This window comes from Nyctereutes procyonoides, unplaced genomic scaffold (genome assembly GCF_905146905.1).
Source record: "Nyctereutes procyonoides isolate TBG_1078 unplaced genomic scaffold, NYPRO_anot_genome, whole genome shotgun sequence".
In the NCBI taxonomy this organism is placed as follows: Eukaryota; Metazoa; Chordata; class Mammalia; order Carnivora; family Canidae; genus Nyctereutes; species Nyctereutes procyonoides.
Window position 1 is genome coordinate 13165547 of NW_026575122.1, and position 14256 is coordinate 13179802.

The following is a 14256-nucleotide window of genomic DNA, read 5'->3' on the forward strand; positions in this document are numbered from 1 at the left end:
ACCCAGGGATCCCCCAAACCTTAATTTTAATTATATTGGCTGTGCTAATATTACAGACTGAACTGTGTGTCCCCTCCTTCCCCACCACTACCCTCCCTTTGCTCTACCCCGGCCAAATTTGTACATTGAATCCCTAACCCCCACATTAGGACATATGGAGATAGGACCCTTGGGGAAATAATTAAGGTTAAATGAAGTCATAAGGATGTGACCCTAATCCATAGTATCTTTATAAGAAGAGGAAGGGATACAGAGTTCTTTCTCTCTCCACTTGTGTGCACAGTAAAAAGGCCACGTGAAGGCACAACTGCTGTCTTCCAACCCAGACTAGATTCCTCATCAGAACCTGATCATGTAGGTAGCTAGATCTTAGATATCCAGCCTTCAGAACTCGAGAGAAAATAAATTTCCATTGTTTAAATCACCCAGGCGGTGGTGGCTCAGTGGTTGAGTGTCTGCCTTTGGCTCAGGTTGTGATCCCGGGGTCCTGGGATTGAGTCCTGTATCGGACTCCCTGCAGGAAGCCTGCTTCTTCCTCGTCTGATGTTTCTGTGTCTCTCATGAATAAATGAATAAAACATTTTTAAAAAATAAACCACGCAGGCTGTGGCATTTTGTTATAGCAGCCTGAGCTAAGACAGAGGTAATGGTAAGGTGTTAGAAATGGAAAGTCAGTCTAAACAAAGGAATATCAGTAACCTGGTCAAAGAACTCACAGAATCTCATGGGGAGACCATGTAGGGGGTGGTAAATAAGGGCAGAATTGGGAAACATGCCTCATTTTCTCTTGTCATAAAAGGCACACGATATTCTCTTATTCTGCTTCCTTTTAAATCCCCTGTGGCAGACGAATAAAAACGGATAAAAATTATAAGTGGAGTCCAGAGACTAAGAAAGTGAATGGGGCTAGACAATTAATTTTAGATCAAATATAAGATCAGCGGAGAGAAATAAGCACTAAAATAATATTTCAAAACAATTGGGAATCTGACAAGGAAATTGCCACTGACTTCCCTGAGAGTAAAAGCATACTCTCTCATACTGTTTTCTTGATGATATATTGATCTTCTTGGGCTGATGCATTAGCCATGGAAGGATACTCCCGAGTCTCCAGGGACAATCAGGCCAGATCACAGAACCACGCACAACTTCAAAACCAAGTATTAAGGAGGAACACATTAGAAAGCCAAGACAGAAAGAGAACAATTCTCTTTGGGGGTCTTAATAATTGTTCTCAGATCCTTGCCAAAAATTCACTCATCATAGACTCGGCATATGTTAAATATGTGTCACACTTATGAAGTTTCAAACCAAAACATCTTACTTGGACAAAACAAAACTAATAAGAATAGGCCAAGTGCTTTTTGAGAACCGCTCTTCTTAGGACTGTTGTAATTCAACGTCTTTTCAATTCTTGCATTAGCAATTAAAAAAAGAAACCATGAGAATGTTTCTTTCAGAATTCCCTTTTATGCAACATGAGGAGAAAATATGGTGACAACTGAGTCATTTGCTTATTCTTTACGATAGATTTCAATGTGCTCTGTGCCTAACATCCAAAGTATGTAAATCTGATAACAGATTCTTTTTAAAAAATAAACTCTTAATAAGTAGAAATTATAAACAGGAAAGTGTAGAAGTCTAAAGGCCACAGCTCAATGAATTATCACAAAGGAGCCACCACAGCCAGATCAAGAACTAGAATATTACCAGCACCACGGATCCTCCTTTCCAAATGTAGTTTTTAGCTAGATATATTTTTTCATAAAACTATTTTTTTCATAAAACTATTATTAATGATAGTAAGTGCCCAGATAAGTCCACAAAAGCTAAAAAGGTTTATGAAGGGATGCCTGGGTGGCTCGCTGTTTGAGCATCTGCCTTTGGCTCAGGTCCTGATCCCAGGATCCTGGGATTGAATCCTGCATCAGGCTCCCGCAGAGGGCCCACTTCTCCCTCTATGTCTCTGCCTCTCTCTCTTGTCTCTCATGAGTAAATAAGTAAAATCTAAATAAATAAATAAATAAATAAATAAATAAATAAATAAATAAATAAATAAATAAATTTTATGAATACATTGCCCAGGGGCTAGAGGGACATCTCCAATTCCCAGGGCTGTATCTAACTTAGATTCTTTAATTAATTGCACGGTGCTCATGGGAACACAAATTAGCCTAACCATCCAGTGATACTGGAAAGTAGGTTAAGGATATGAATCCAGATCCTTAACACTATGTGTTTACTATGCTCTAGTACTTCCACCTTAAAATTCTTTCTCAAAGCAATATCAGAAGCGTGATCATGGATATTTGTCCAGACAGCATCATACAGGCAGTAGCTCTGGGATAGCTCTACCACTTCATAACTGTGGATCTGGGACAAAATATTTCACCAACTGCTCTGTGCCTCAGTTTCCTCATCTGTTAAATGATAATAATAGTAGTTTGTTACAAAGAGTTGCCCTTGAAACAGTACCTGTCACATAGAGGTTTAACATTTGTTAAGAACTATTAGTTATTGGGCGCCTGATGGCTCAGTGGTTGCATGTCTACCTTCGGCCCAGGGCATGTTCCTAGTGTCCTGGGATTGAGTCCTGCATCAGGCTCCCTGGGAAGCCTGCTTCTCTCTCTGCCTATGTCTTTGCTTCTCTATCTCTCACGAATAAATAATAAAATCTTAAAAAAAAGAACTACTAGTTATTATTACAAAACCATTCATCATGACATTATTTATAACAGAAAGAATTTTTGAAAGACGTTAAATGATCAGAAATAGGGTATGAATGCACAAACTCTTGTGCATCCATACAAAAGAATATGAAGCACCACTGGGGGGATGGCATAGGGGTTAAAAATATGGATTCTGGAGCCTGCAGAATGCCAGCCTGTCCCTGACCAGCTGTCTGACCTTGGACAGCTTTCTTAACTCTCTGAGTCTCAGTTTCCTCATTTGAAAATAGAGACTCAAGGGGTACCTGGGTGGCTAAGTTGGTTAAACATCTGACTCTTGGTTTTAGCTCAGGTCATGATTTCAGGGTTGTGAGATCAAGCTCCATGGCTGGCTCTGTGCTCAACTCAGTGTCTGCTTGAGTTTTTCCCTCTGCCCCTCTCCCTGCTTGCTCTCTCTCAAATTAATTAATTAATTAAATCTTAAAAGAAGAAGAAGGAAATAGAGAATAAGAGTATGTATCTTAGGCACCTGGGTGGCTCAGTGGTTCAGCATCTGCCTTCAGCTCAAGTCATGCTCCTGGGATCCTGGGATCGAGTCCCGCATTGGGCTGCCTGCATGGAGTCTGCTTCTCCCTCTATGTCTTTGCCTCTCTCTGTGTGTCCCTCATGAATAAATAAATAAATCTTAAAAAAAAAAAAAAAAAGAAAATAGAGAATAAGAGTGTTTGGAGTGTTCACCAGCTCATAAACATAAAGCACTTAGAACAGTCCCTGATACAGTTAGTGCTTAAGCAGTGTTAGTCCTCTATTGTAGAGTGAAAAGTTGTAGCCTAATGGCCTGGTGATACATCTCAGGCACAAAACTTTCCAGTCAGTGGCTGAGAAAGTATGTGCTCTGTGAGGAGAAGGCGAACGGAACAAAACCTAAATCCCTTTCAGAATTAATAGAGGGAATTATAGCTACAAGCCTAGGCCTGGATGTTACGTGCCCAATTACCCTAAGAAGGAACTGGAAAGGGCTGTTCCAATGGCAGCACCAGATCACACTGCTTTGACTAAAAGGAGAAAAAAAAAAAAAAAGTCCCCCAAACAAGAACTCCCACCAGGGCAACAAACAAATCTTGGGGAGAGAAAAAACCTGGAAGGGTTTCCCTTCATCTCCAGCAGCCCTCAGCACCTCTTTTCTTGTCCCTGCCCCTGGCCCTCCTCCCCTTGTCACTTTGGGCTTTCCAGGGACCGCAGGACAGGGACTGGGGATTTCCATCCTGGGGGGGGGGGGGCTGAGGGGGCACACATAGAACAGCTTCCACAGGAGGAACTGGGGGCTGCGCTGAGGGAACCCCCGCCAGCCCTTTTGAAAATAATTTTTTAAAATTTATTCATTCATGAGAGACACAGAGACACAGGCAGAGGGAGAAGCAGGCTCCATGCAGGGAGCCCAGTGTGGGACTCGATCCTGTGACCCCGGGGTCACAACCTGGGCCCAAGGTGTGGATGCGAGCCCGATGCGCTTTCATTCCGAAGGAGCGGCCTTGCATCGAGTGGTGTCGAGGCACTTCTCTGCCCCGGTCACCCCAGTTTCTGGCCAGGACACAGGCCAGCCGTCAACAAGCCCCATTCCACCCCGACCTCGTGTCCCTTCCCCACTGTCAGCAGCTCCCTCCCCCAAGCCCTGGTTGTGGAGATGGCAGCCCATGAGGAAAAGCAAGCTTTGCACGGGACGGATGGACAGACAGACAGACAGCCGCCAGTGTCCCTGCGTGCCCCTCAGAGCAGTGGGAAGGCTGGTGGCTGCCCGGCCCCCGGCCTCTCGGCGCCCCTTGGCCCACTGCCTGTGCTGAGGGTGGGAATAGCTGCTCTGTCCAGGCCCCGGCCCCGGCCCCGGCGGCTTGCCACGGTTCCAACAAGGCTTCTGGGCCTGTAGGGTCACTGCTACCTTATAGGGTCCTTCCATGCTCTTTCCAGAATGGATCAGCATTAATAATATTCATGCTGTGCCCCCCAGTGTGCCCAGACCACAGACCATATCCAGGAGACACAACAGTTATCCTTGCTGAGGAGACGGTGAAGGAGGCCACATCTACCACGCCTGCGTGGCTCAGGGGTTGAGTGTCTGCCTTCAGCTTGGGTGATGATCCTGGGGTCCCGGGATCGGGCCCTGCATCAGGGTCCCAGTGGGGAGCCTGCTTCTCCCTCTGCCTGTGTCTCTGCCTCTCCCTGTGTCTCTCATGAATGAATAAATAAAATATTAAATAATAATAATAATAATAAAGGGGCCACGTTTCTAAGACATTACCAAGCAGTGCTATGTTTCTGTTGTTGTGAAAAATGCCCTCAAGGAGGGGCACCTGGGTGGCACAGTCAGCTGAGCAACCAGCTCTTGGTTTCAGCTCGGGGCCTGACATCAGAGGTGTGAGATCAAGCCCTGCGTGGACCCCTGCGTCGTTGGGCCCCAGGCTCAGCACCGAGTCTGCTTCATTCTCTCTCCCTCGGCCGCTCCCTCTGGTGTGCTTTCTCTCAAATAAATAAAATCTTTTTTAAAAATGTTCTCAAGGAAATAGAGTCATCCAGTGAGGAGTGCAGGTGAAGAATCATATCCTGAGGCCCTGGTTCTTATTGGGTGGTCCCAGTGGAAGAAGCTGTACGTCAGTGACACATTAAGGAGATCTGGCTCTCTTGGGCGTTCCTGGAAATGCAATTATTGCCAGTTGCTCCTGAGGTGCTTGAGGGCCCTGGAGGGAGCCAGCCTTGCAGATTTCCCAGGACTTGTGCAACAGACACAAGCTCCTCAGCAACATTTCGCTTAAAGTTCTCATATTTAAAATTAAGTCATCCAGGGATATCTGGCTGGTTCAGCCCACGGAGCATGCAACTCTTGATCTTGGGGTTATGGGTTTGAGCTCCATGGTGGATGAGGAGATTACTTAAAAATAAAATCTTTAGAAAAATTGGGGAACCTGGGTAGCTCAGTGGTTGAGCATCTACCTTTGGCTCAGTCATGATCCTGGGATCCTGGGATCGAGTTCCGCATCAGGCTCCCTGTAGGGACTGTATTCTCATGAGTAAATAAATAAAATCTTTAAAAAATTAAATTAAGTCTTCCAGTGTTGCAGCTGAGCATACCTTGGGACACTATATGATTTGAAGCTATCTCAGAAAACACACGGTGCTCTATATGGCATCCAGTTCTGAAGTCAGGTGACAGCTTCAAAGTTCAGTTTAAACTCTGCTTTACCCTTCTGGGAAGAGCAGAAAGTTCCCATGCAGTGAGACTCCACCTTTGGAGGGTCCTTGGTGGGATCTCAGGATATATTTCTTTAGCTCTTTAACCCTTCAAAGAAGGGTTCCACACACGTGGAAAAAAAAAAAAAGAACACACGTGGAAACTGCCGGCCCTGAGTTGACACTAAGGCTACAGATTTAAATGTTTTCCCCTACACACCCTTTAAGAGATACACAGCATTTCCCAAGTTAGTTCCAGAGACTGGTGTCAAGGCACGTATTTGCTCTTTGTAAAGTCAGAGGTTGGCCCTTTGGCTCCTTGTGATTTCTAGAGTCAACTGCTTGAGTAACTTCACTGAAGTTCTATTTGCACAACAGGTGCAAAATGTGAAGCGTGTCTTCCCCTTAGTGTCAACTTGTCGGGTATGGTACTAGAAAGTGCAGGCTGAGAGTGGGCAAACACACCTGCCAGTTAAAGACCTACATGCCAGGAACTGTTCTCTTTGAAAAGCTGATCAGGACTGCAGGTGTGATAAGAGGGTGATAGGGTTTCCAGTAGGTGTGACTCAAGGTGTGTCTAAATGGCTCCCGAGGGTTCCCCAGAGCATACGATCCCAGGTTTGCCTTCCATCTTTTCTAATGGGTCCCTTTAACATCCTGGGTAACAAAATAGCCTGCCTATGAAGTGTGTGTGATGGTGTCGGTGTGCCTTGTTTGAAAATTTAGGTAAACAGAAAATATGTGGGATGCAAACGATCATGAATAAAATTGATGTTCCATTGCTCCATTTAGGGAGGTGAGCAGGCTCTCCGTTCCTTAGCCATTGTCTGCGGGGGCTAAACCTTCTAAACTTACACACATAGGTCTGTGGTGTGGTTATATCCTTCACTCTCCACCACTGCCCCAGATCTGCGCCCAACTCTAGACCTTGCCTTGCAGGTTCATGCTTCTGTAATTTACAGAACATTTAAATGTTCTCGGCTTGGCACCCTGTAGAGCATCATCTAGAAACCTCAATGAGAATGAATGAGATGATCCATCTGTGATAGAAAAGGGATGACTCCATGCCAAATACTGTGGAGGGCCTTCTCCGTACTCTATCCTTCCAATCTTCATAAAAGCCCAATAAGGTAGACATGATTATTATTCCCATGTTTGTGTGAGGAAAACGAGAACGGGACAGGTTAAGTAATTTCCCAGAGTCCCCAGCAGTCACTAGAAACCAGTAGACCTGTGATTCAAGTGCAGCTCTGAGCTATATTCCCATCTTGGTGCGTCTATGGGATATTCTACTTTTCACAAAACTTACTATGAAAATTTGTAATAAACACCGAAGTAGACATAATAGTACAATGGATCCCTAAATTTCAGCACTCAGATTAAACAACTGTCGAGATCTTGCCACATTTGCTTCGTTTTTGTAAGATAATTTTCTTTGGCTCCATTTTTTGTCAGTTCCACCTCATCCGGGATCACTCATTCACTCACATGCTGTTTGTTTCAAACAACTGGTTGTTTCCTGAATATTGCCTCCTGCCTCTGGACCTTTGGATTGGCTGATCCCCTTGACTCAGTAGCTTCAAACCCTGGTACGCTGATGTCCACAAGACCCATCACTAGCCAACTGAATCAGAAACGTCTAGTGTTAGTCACCCTTCCCTCCATCTCCATTTGACCCACTCCTCCTCAACCTTCTATACTCCGTCACTTCTAGTATGATCCGTTCCTCCACAAAGGCCTTCCCTGATGTCCCCAGTCTGGTAAGGGTGCTCCCTCCCACAGCACCTTGTGCATATGTCTGTCATAACACTGTCCTGGTGGAATTCTTCAACAATGGTGAATTCCTCTAGGGCCAGCACCATGGTTTGTAGCTTTAAATCCCCAAAGACTACCACATGGTGGCTAGTGATCAGTAAATGTTTCAGTGAAGAAGGGAAGAAGAGGAAGAGAGCAGCAGGAGAGAAAGGCACGAACATGACACCATCTGAGTTCCCAACCCTGCAGGTCTCTGAGCCACTAGCACCTCTTCTGTGAGTGTCTGGCACAACAGGAGCTGTCACCGTTATAAAGTTGGAGCGTGGGTCTTAAAACAGCCAGAAGGTGGGCAGAGAGAATAAATAAGAACATATGAGCCTAGCACCCATGACCACACATAGAGCAGTGGATCCCCAGCTACTGAGAGCTGCTTTTTTTTTTTCTAGCTTCCCCCAATTTTTGCCTCCAGGAAACTATGTCTATTTAACTCATTTTCTAATTATCTTCAAACATCCAAAGGATCATCTAAGAAATGGGTGCCTTCTTATTATATAAAATAACAGACTTGAATGTGTTACCTCCCAAGAAAAGAAGCAGCATATTTTTCAGGGGCACCTGGGTGGCTCCATTGGTTACACATCTGCCTTTGGCTCAGGTCCTGATCCCAGGGTCCTGGGACAGAGCCCCATGCTGGGCTCCCTGCTCAGCAAGGAGTCTGCCTCTCCCTCCACCTCTCCCTCTCTCTCTCTCAAATAAATAAAATCTTTTGTTTTTTTTTAAAGAAGCTTAGTTTTCAAACCACACCCTCAAACTAGCAGATTCCAAGAGAGTATTTCAAGCCCCTCTCTTAATTCTCAGATGATCTTCCATATGGTTAAGCATGACCAACATGAGCACCGGGGTGATTTCAGACCATGATTGAGTCATGCTGACAGGTCCCCGTGAGGGAGATTTCTATCAGATAGTGAGTTCTAGATCAGAAGCTAGAATTGACCCTGGAAATGTCACCTCAGGGACAGATGAGGAAACCGTGGTGCAAAGCAGGTGTACTTATCCGGAGCCCCCACAATGGCTGGTGGAGGAGCAGGGACCAGACCACCGGCCTCCTGCTCTGTCTGCCACGCTGCGCCCTCTCACCGCCCCTTTTCTAAGAGGCAAACCACAAACTTGGGACTGCCTTTGAGTACCGGAAGCAGAATTAATATACTTTTTAAAGATTTTATTTATTTATTCATGAGAGACATACAGAGAGAGGCAGAGACACACAGGCAGAGGGAGAAGCTGGCTCCCTGCGGGGGCCTGATGTGGGACTCGATCCCAGGACTCTGAGAACACCCTCTGAGCTGAAGGCAGGCGCTCAACAACTGAGCCACCCAGGTGCCCAGCAGAATATCGACTATCTGCCGTATGCTGAGCACTGTGAGAACATCTACCCATTACAGTTCATCCCTCCCATGGTCCAGGGACACAGACATGGCTGCCCTCACCACCCAGCTGAGGAAACAGAATCTGAGGATGAAGAGGCACCTGGCCCGAAATTATACAAGTATCCGGCAAAGGTGAGGCTTGAACCAGGTTTGTTTGAATCAGAGGTTTTCCTTTCAACCTCTGTGTTCCTGAGTGTCTACTTCTGTGTGTTGTCCCTCCTGGGGCGCCACACATGTAGCATGGGCCCACCTGTGTGGCAGGGCCTGCCCTCCCCCAAACGCCTCCCTGAAGCTGGCCCTTCCTGGCCTTTAGCTTGGTGGGGCGACACTGTTAGGCTCCAGCACTCTCGCCCATTTAAAGGAAGTTGTTCTTGGCTTTCCTTTACAGTTGCCAATTAGCTTCTGCAGGAGGCCACACTTTGGTGGCAGTGACTACGTGCATTCTTGAAAAGCCATAAGTATAAATGCCAGCTGTACTCCACAGGAAATCCTCAGTTCGTAACACATGGTTATGTACTATACATCTTCCCGGTGACTCACATGTCGGTCGCTTACAGGCCGTGTGACTTTTGGCAAGTTACTTAACCTCTCTGCCCCAGGTCCCTTCTCTGTTAAGTGAGGACAATAACTGTCCTTACTTTATGTAGTGAGGACCCAGTGAGATAAAGTCCTGGAACACAGTAAGTGCTCAATAAATTGTTGTTATTATCATTGACATTTACCACGTATTTCAGCCATACATGCTTGTTTGTTTGACTCCGTGGGCCCATGGGAACAGCCCTCGGTACTTTAAAGCTCTAGAACAACCTTGTTATTGTAAATCTCTTATGTTAGCATTAGTTCATATAAATTCCGTATCTGAAATTCTAAGAACCTGGCATGCCCACCATTCTGATAAAAGCAGCTGGACAAGAGGTACCTGGGTGGCTCAGTCGGTTAAATGTCTGCCTTTGGCTCCAATCAAGATCCCAGGGTCCTGGGATTGAGCCCCACATCACCCTGCTCAGCGGGGAGTCTGTTTCTCCCTCTCCCTCCCCCCCCCCCCCCGTTCGTGCTTTCTCTCTCATTCCCTGTCTTTCAAATAAATAAATTAAATTAAAATTAAAAGATTCCAACTTGGGACACCTGGGTGGCTCACTGGTTGAGCGTCTGCCTTTGGCTCAGGGCATGATCATGGAGACCCGGGATCGAGTCCCATGTCGGGCTCTCTGCAAGGAGCCTGCTTCTCCCTCTGCCTGTGTCTCTGCGTCTCTATGTGCATCTCTCATGAATAAATATATAAAAATTTAAAAATAAGATAAAAGATTCTAACTTAAGCAGCATAAACCATACTTCCCCAACCCCACAAAAAGACAGAAGAAGAAGAAGAAGAAGAAGCTGGACAAGCGCTGTCTTTGTGCCTTGGGGGGGGTCTCCTGGAATTCACGCCATCTCCTCTCTCACCAGCCCTCTCCTTTGTCCTCTGTCATTGTGCCGTCTTGCCATCTGGGGGTGCTTGTCCAGCAGGAATGGAGGATACACAGATCTGAAGGAGGCCAGGGTTAGGGTGTGTGAGGCCTGAGGCGGGAGGCTGGCTGGGGTACCCGGTCCTGTGCCTGCTGAGCCTCCGCGCCACCTGCCACAGCACCAGCAGAGTCAGAAGTTCTGTCCCTGCACAAGACCAGTGGCCACTCGTGCCCCCCTCCTGGGACCTCAGGCCCTGCAGGAGACCACAGCTTCACTTAGAGACCACCTGCTATATTCATACACTGAGCCGAAACACTCAGGTTGCTCTGGATCAAATTCATTAAGAACAACTTCTGCATCTGACTTAATTCCGCCAGGAGCCCCCAAACAGGTTGGCTTTAAACGTGGTACATCCAGATAATAAATACAAATTCTGGGGGTTAGGACAGGCGGCGAGATACATAAAGCATCAGATGTCTTAAAGTCTCACGGGTCACTTTGAGTTTCTGTAAAAGTTAAACTCCACCTCTTCCCTTTCTCGGGTTCTCCTCCGTCTCGGCTCGAACCCGATGACAACGGGGAGTTCACTGACTTCACACCGAGCGGTGGCGCATCAGAAAGGAGGGCACAAAAGTCTCTGATCAAAGCTGCCTGCGGTGCTTTTCCGTTTAGGTGCTTTTCCGTTTAGCCGGAGGCAGTCAGTCCCAAAGCAATTCATTCCTGGGGCTCCAGCTGTGCCATCGCCCCCCCCCTTATGGCCCCAAACACAGCGCGCCCCCGCCCTAGCCTGCAGCGCCCCTCTGCACCACGAAGGGGGTCTTAGCACCAAATAGGGCAGCGGGGACGCTGCAATCAGGCAGCGGGGACTGGTGCCCGAGCCCTCTTCCACCCTCACTCGCTTACTTACAAGGCAGAAACCAGAAAGAACCTCAGGCGGGCTGGCCAAGCCCATTTCAGGTTTCACCCCCAATCACATGGTGTCCTCTGGCTCCACTGACTTCCTCCTCGGTTAGTCAAGGACAAATGCCCTCATCGCCTGGGGCCCTTCCTTCATTCCTGAGCCCCACTGCAGCCGGCCAGAGTACCCTTTGAGCACTTTTATGGGCAGTAAAACTTTACGGCCGGCCAGCTCCAAACCGTTCCCACATTTCTGAATAGAACTATTTATGACATACAAGACTCCTATGGCTTGCCCTTTGGAAATACCAGCAGATACCAGACCCCTTCAAACAGGGTCGACCAAGTTACATCGGTTAACAGCGGCTTACAGAAACCCCACAGAGGCAGAGCCAAACTCCTGACTGTGAACACTTAAGTCCGAAAACAAAACAGCCTCTGAGCCTCACAACATCCCTGGAGCAGCCGTGTGCTCTGCCTCTCCCATGTTGCTTTGACATCAAACCCACTTGCGTGCCTCCCCTAGTTTTTTGCTTCCCTGCCCATTTCTTGCCTGGGTTGGCCAGGATCACTATGAGCTTTGTCAGCACATCCCAGAGAAGCGATCGTCTCCTCCCGTTGCTAGCAGGCAACACAATTTAAAACCGAGAAAAAGCTAGCAATTCAATCACAACTTGTTTCTCCTAACTGGTGCCCAGGATTAACCAGCTAGCCCGTAAAAAGCATCATCACGTCCTCAGAATCGTCCTTACCCGTGTTCCATAACGGCCACTCTGGTGCATCAGAGACTGGCCCCAGCCTCCTCGGATGTGGGGACTCAGCTCTCTGCAGCCCACAGACAATTGGGCCCATTATAGTCATCAGGCTGCTGAGTTAAAGGGTGGCCCTTACAAAAATATAAACAGCTTGTCAGCACAAGCCAAAGGGGCGGGGCTGCAGTATCAGGGGACAATGGGAGCCAATGATCAGCCTCTTTGGGCTCTGTTAGCTTAAGATATTATGTTTCATTCTGAAGTCGGGGAGACCAGACCGAGAGCCCCAGGGAGACAGCCAGATAGGAAGGGCCAAGTTCTCATCTTTACAGCCCAGCAGCATGAAAGGAGTCCAAGCTGAAAAGTTTAATCACTGTCGGCAGACCAATTTCAAGGAAAAGTTTGTATGCCTCATACATAATAATACATATGTTTAAAGTCACAAACATTGGTGTTGCACTAGCCATCTTCACTCTTCTGGGGTCAATAAGTGTACTACTTATTTAGGTAGATAGCAGTTTTTCAATCAAAGAACAAAGTCCAAGGAAGCTGCTTTTATGACATGCTTATTTTGTTGAATAAAGTGTCTGAAAAAAAAAAAGAATAAAGTGTCTGATGAGAAGCATTCACTGTCTCCACAGAGAAAACATTTGATTTGATTGGTATGTCTTCAGAACCCAGAGAAAGAGGCTTATTTTTGTCCCCAAATATAAATGGTTCACATTCATTTTTTAGATACTCACTTTATCTGATCATACGTATACACACAAAGCAGAAGTTAGTTCAGTATGTTTGGAAGAAGAAGACGGGATAGCCATGGCTTTTTTTTTTTTTTCTCTCTTGATCTTAACTAAATTCTGCTTTTAAAGCTACTATGCCAGCTTAACCTTTCAATACCCTATGATAATAACCAAGAACAAGAAAATAAACTGTGGCTTTTTTTCCATATATGATTTCTAAATGATACACTGAAGTAAAAATAAAGTTAAGAGTTATTTGGCTGATTTGTGGCATTGCATGAATTATAGTCATACAAACTTTGAGAAAAGTACAGTCATTACAATTTGGAGCAGTCTCGTTATTTACATAGGGGAGCAGAGTAACTATCAAAATTAACTAGCAAAGAAACAGAAAAATGTTGACATATACTTATTTTCCACAAATGCTCTGTGAAGCCTTTCTGACTTTGATCATAAAAATCATAATCAAAAGGCATTGTCCTTTCTAATCTATGTCAGTTTTTAAAATGTTATGATTCTGTCACTGGTATTTAACTCCTATTAAAGGAAGACTCCTCTGGTGGCCCTTCCAAATAGCTTATGAGCGGTTTCTTATTCTCTTCTTCTAATGATTCCAAAAGAGCTGTTGTATCTGGACTGCCATGGCTCTTGACTTTAAAGAACAGACCTTCTAGAAAAGGTCTAGTTTTCCTCTAAAGCATCATGATTCTCTTATTTAAAAAAAAAAAAGCTTCAGGGCAGGGCATGGGGTGTGGGTGGGGGTGCTCAGCGGTTTAGTGCCGCCTTCGGCCCAGAATGTGATCCTGGAGACCCGGGATCGAGTCCCATGTTGGGCTCCCTGAATGGAGCCTGCTTTTCCCTCTGCCTGTGTCTCTCATGAATAAATAAATAAAATCTCAAAAACAAAACAAAACAAAAGCTTCAGGACACCAAAAGCATGAATGACAAGAGGAAAAATAGATAAATTGGACTTCATCAAAATTAAGACCTTTTGTGCATGAAAGGACATTATCAAGAAAGTGAAAAGGTAACCTACAGAGTTGGAGTAAATATTTCCAAATCATATATCCAATAGGGGTCTAATGTCCAGAATATATAAAGAACTCTTATGACTCAACAAAAAAACAATCCACTTTGAACATGGACAGAAGTCTCGAATAGGCATTTCTCTAAAAATGATATACAAATGGCCAATAAGCCCATGAAACGAGAGATACTCAATATCATTAGTCATTAGGGAAATGCAAATCAAAACACAGTAAGGTACCACTTTACAACCACTAAGATAGCTATTTAAAAAAAAAGAAAAAGTGTTAAAAAGGATGAGGCAAAACTAGAACTCTCATAC

General features: G+C 45.6%; 1 protein-coding gene across 7 annotated transcripts in view; it reads right to left on the reverse strand.

Annotated features, from left to right (window-relative positions):
- Positions 1-14256, reverse strand: part of TRIM2 (tripartite motif containing 2) — a 169104-nt gene that overhangs the window by 108014 nt on the left and 46834 nt on the right. For 2 of the 7 annotated variants that reach the window (XM_055336299.1, XM_055336310.1), the window contains exon 1: positions 12169-12282. The exons of 4 other annotated variants lie outside the window; for them this stretch is intronic. In XM_055336299.1, coding sequence (XP_055192274.1) covers positions 12169-12198 — 30 coding nt within the window. In that variant the 5' untranslated portion in view covers positions 12199-12282. Of the gene's footprint in view, positions 1-12168; positions 12285-14256 lie in introns of those variants that run through there. One more of the 7 variants, XM_055336300.1, reaches the window with a different exon arrangement.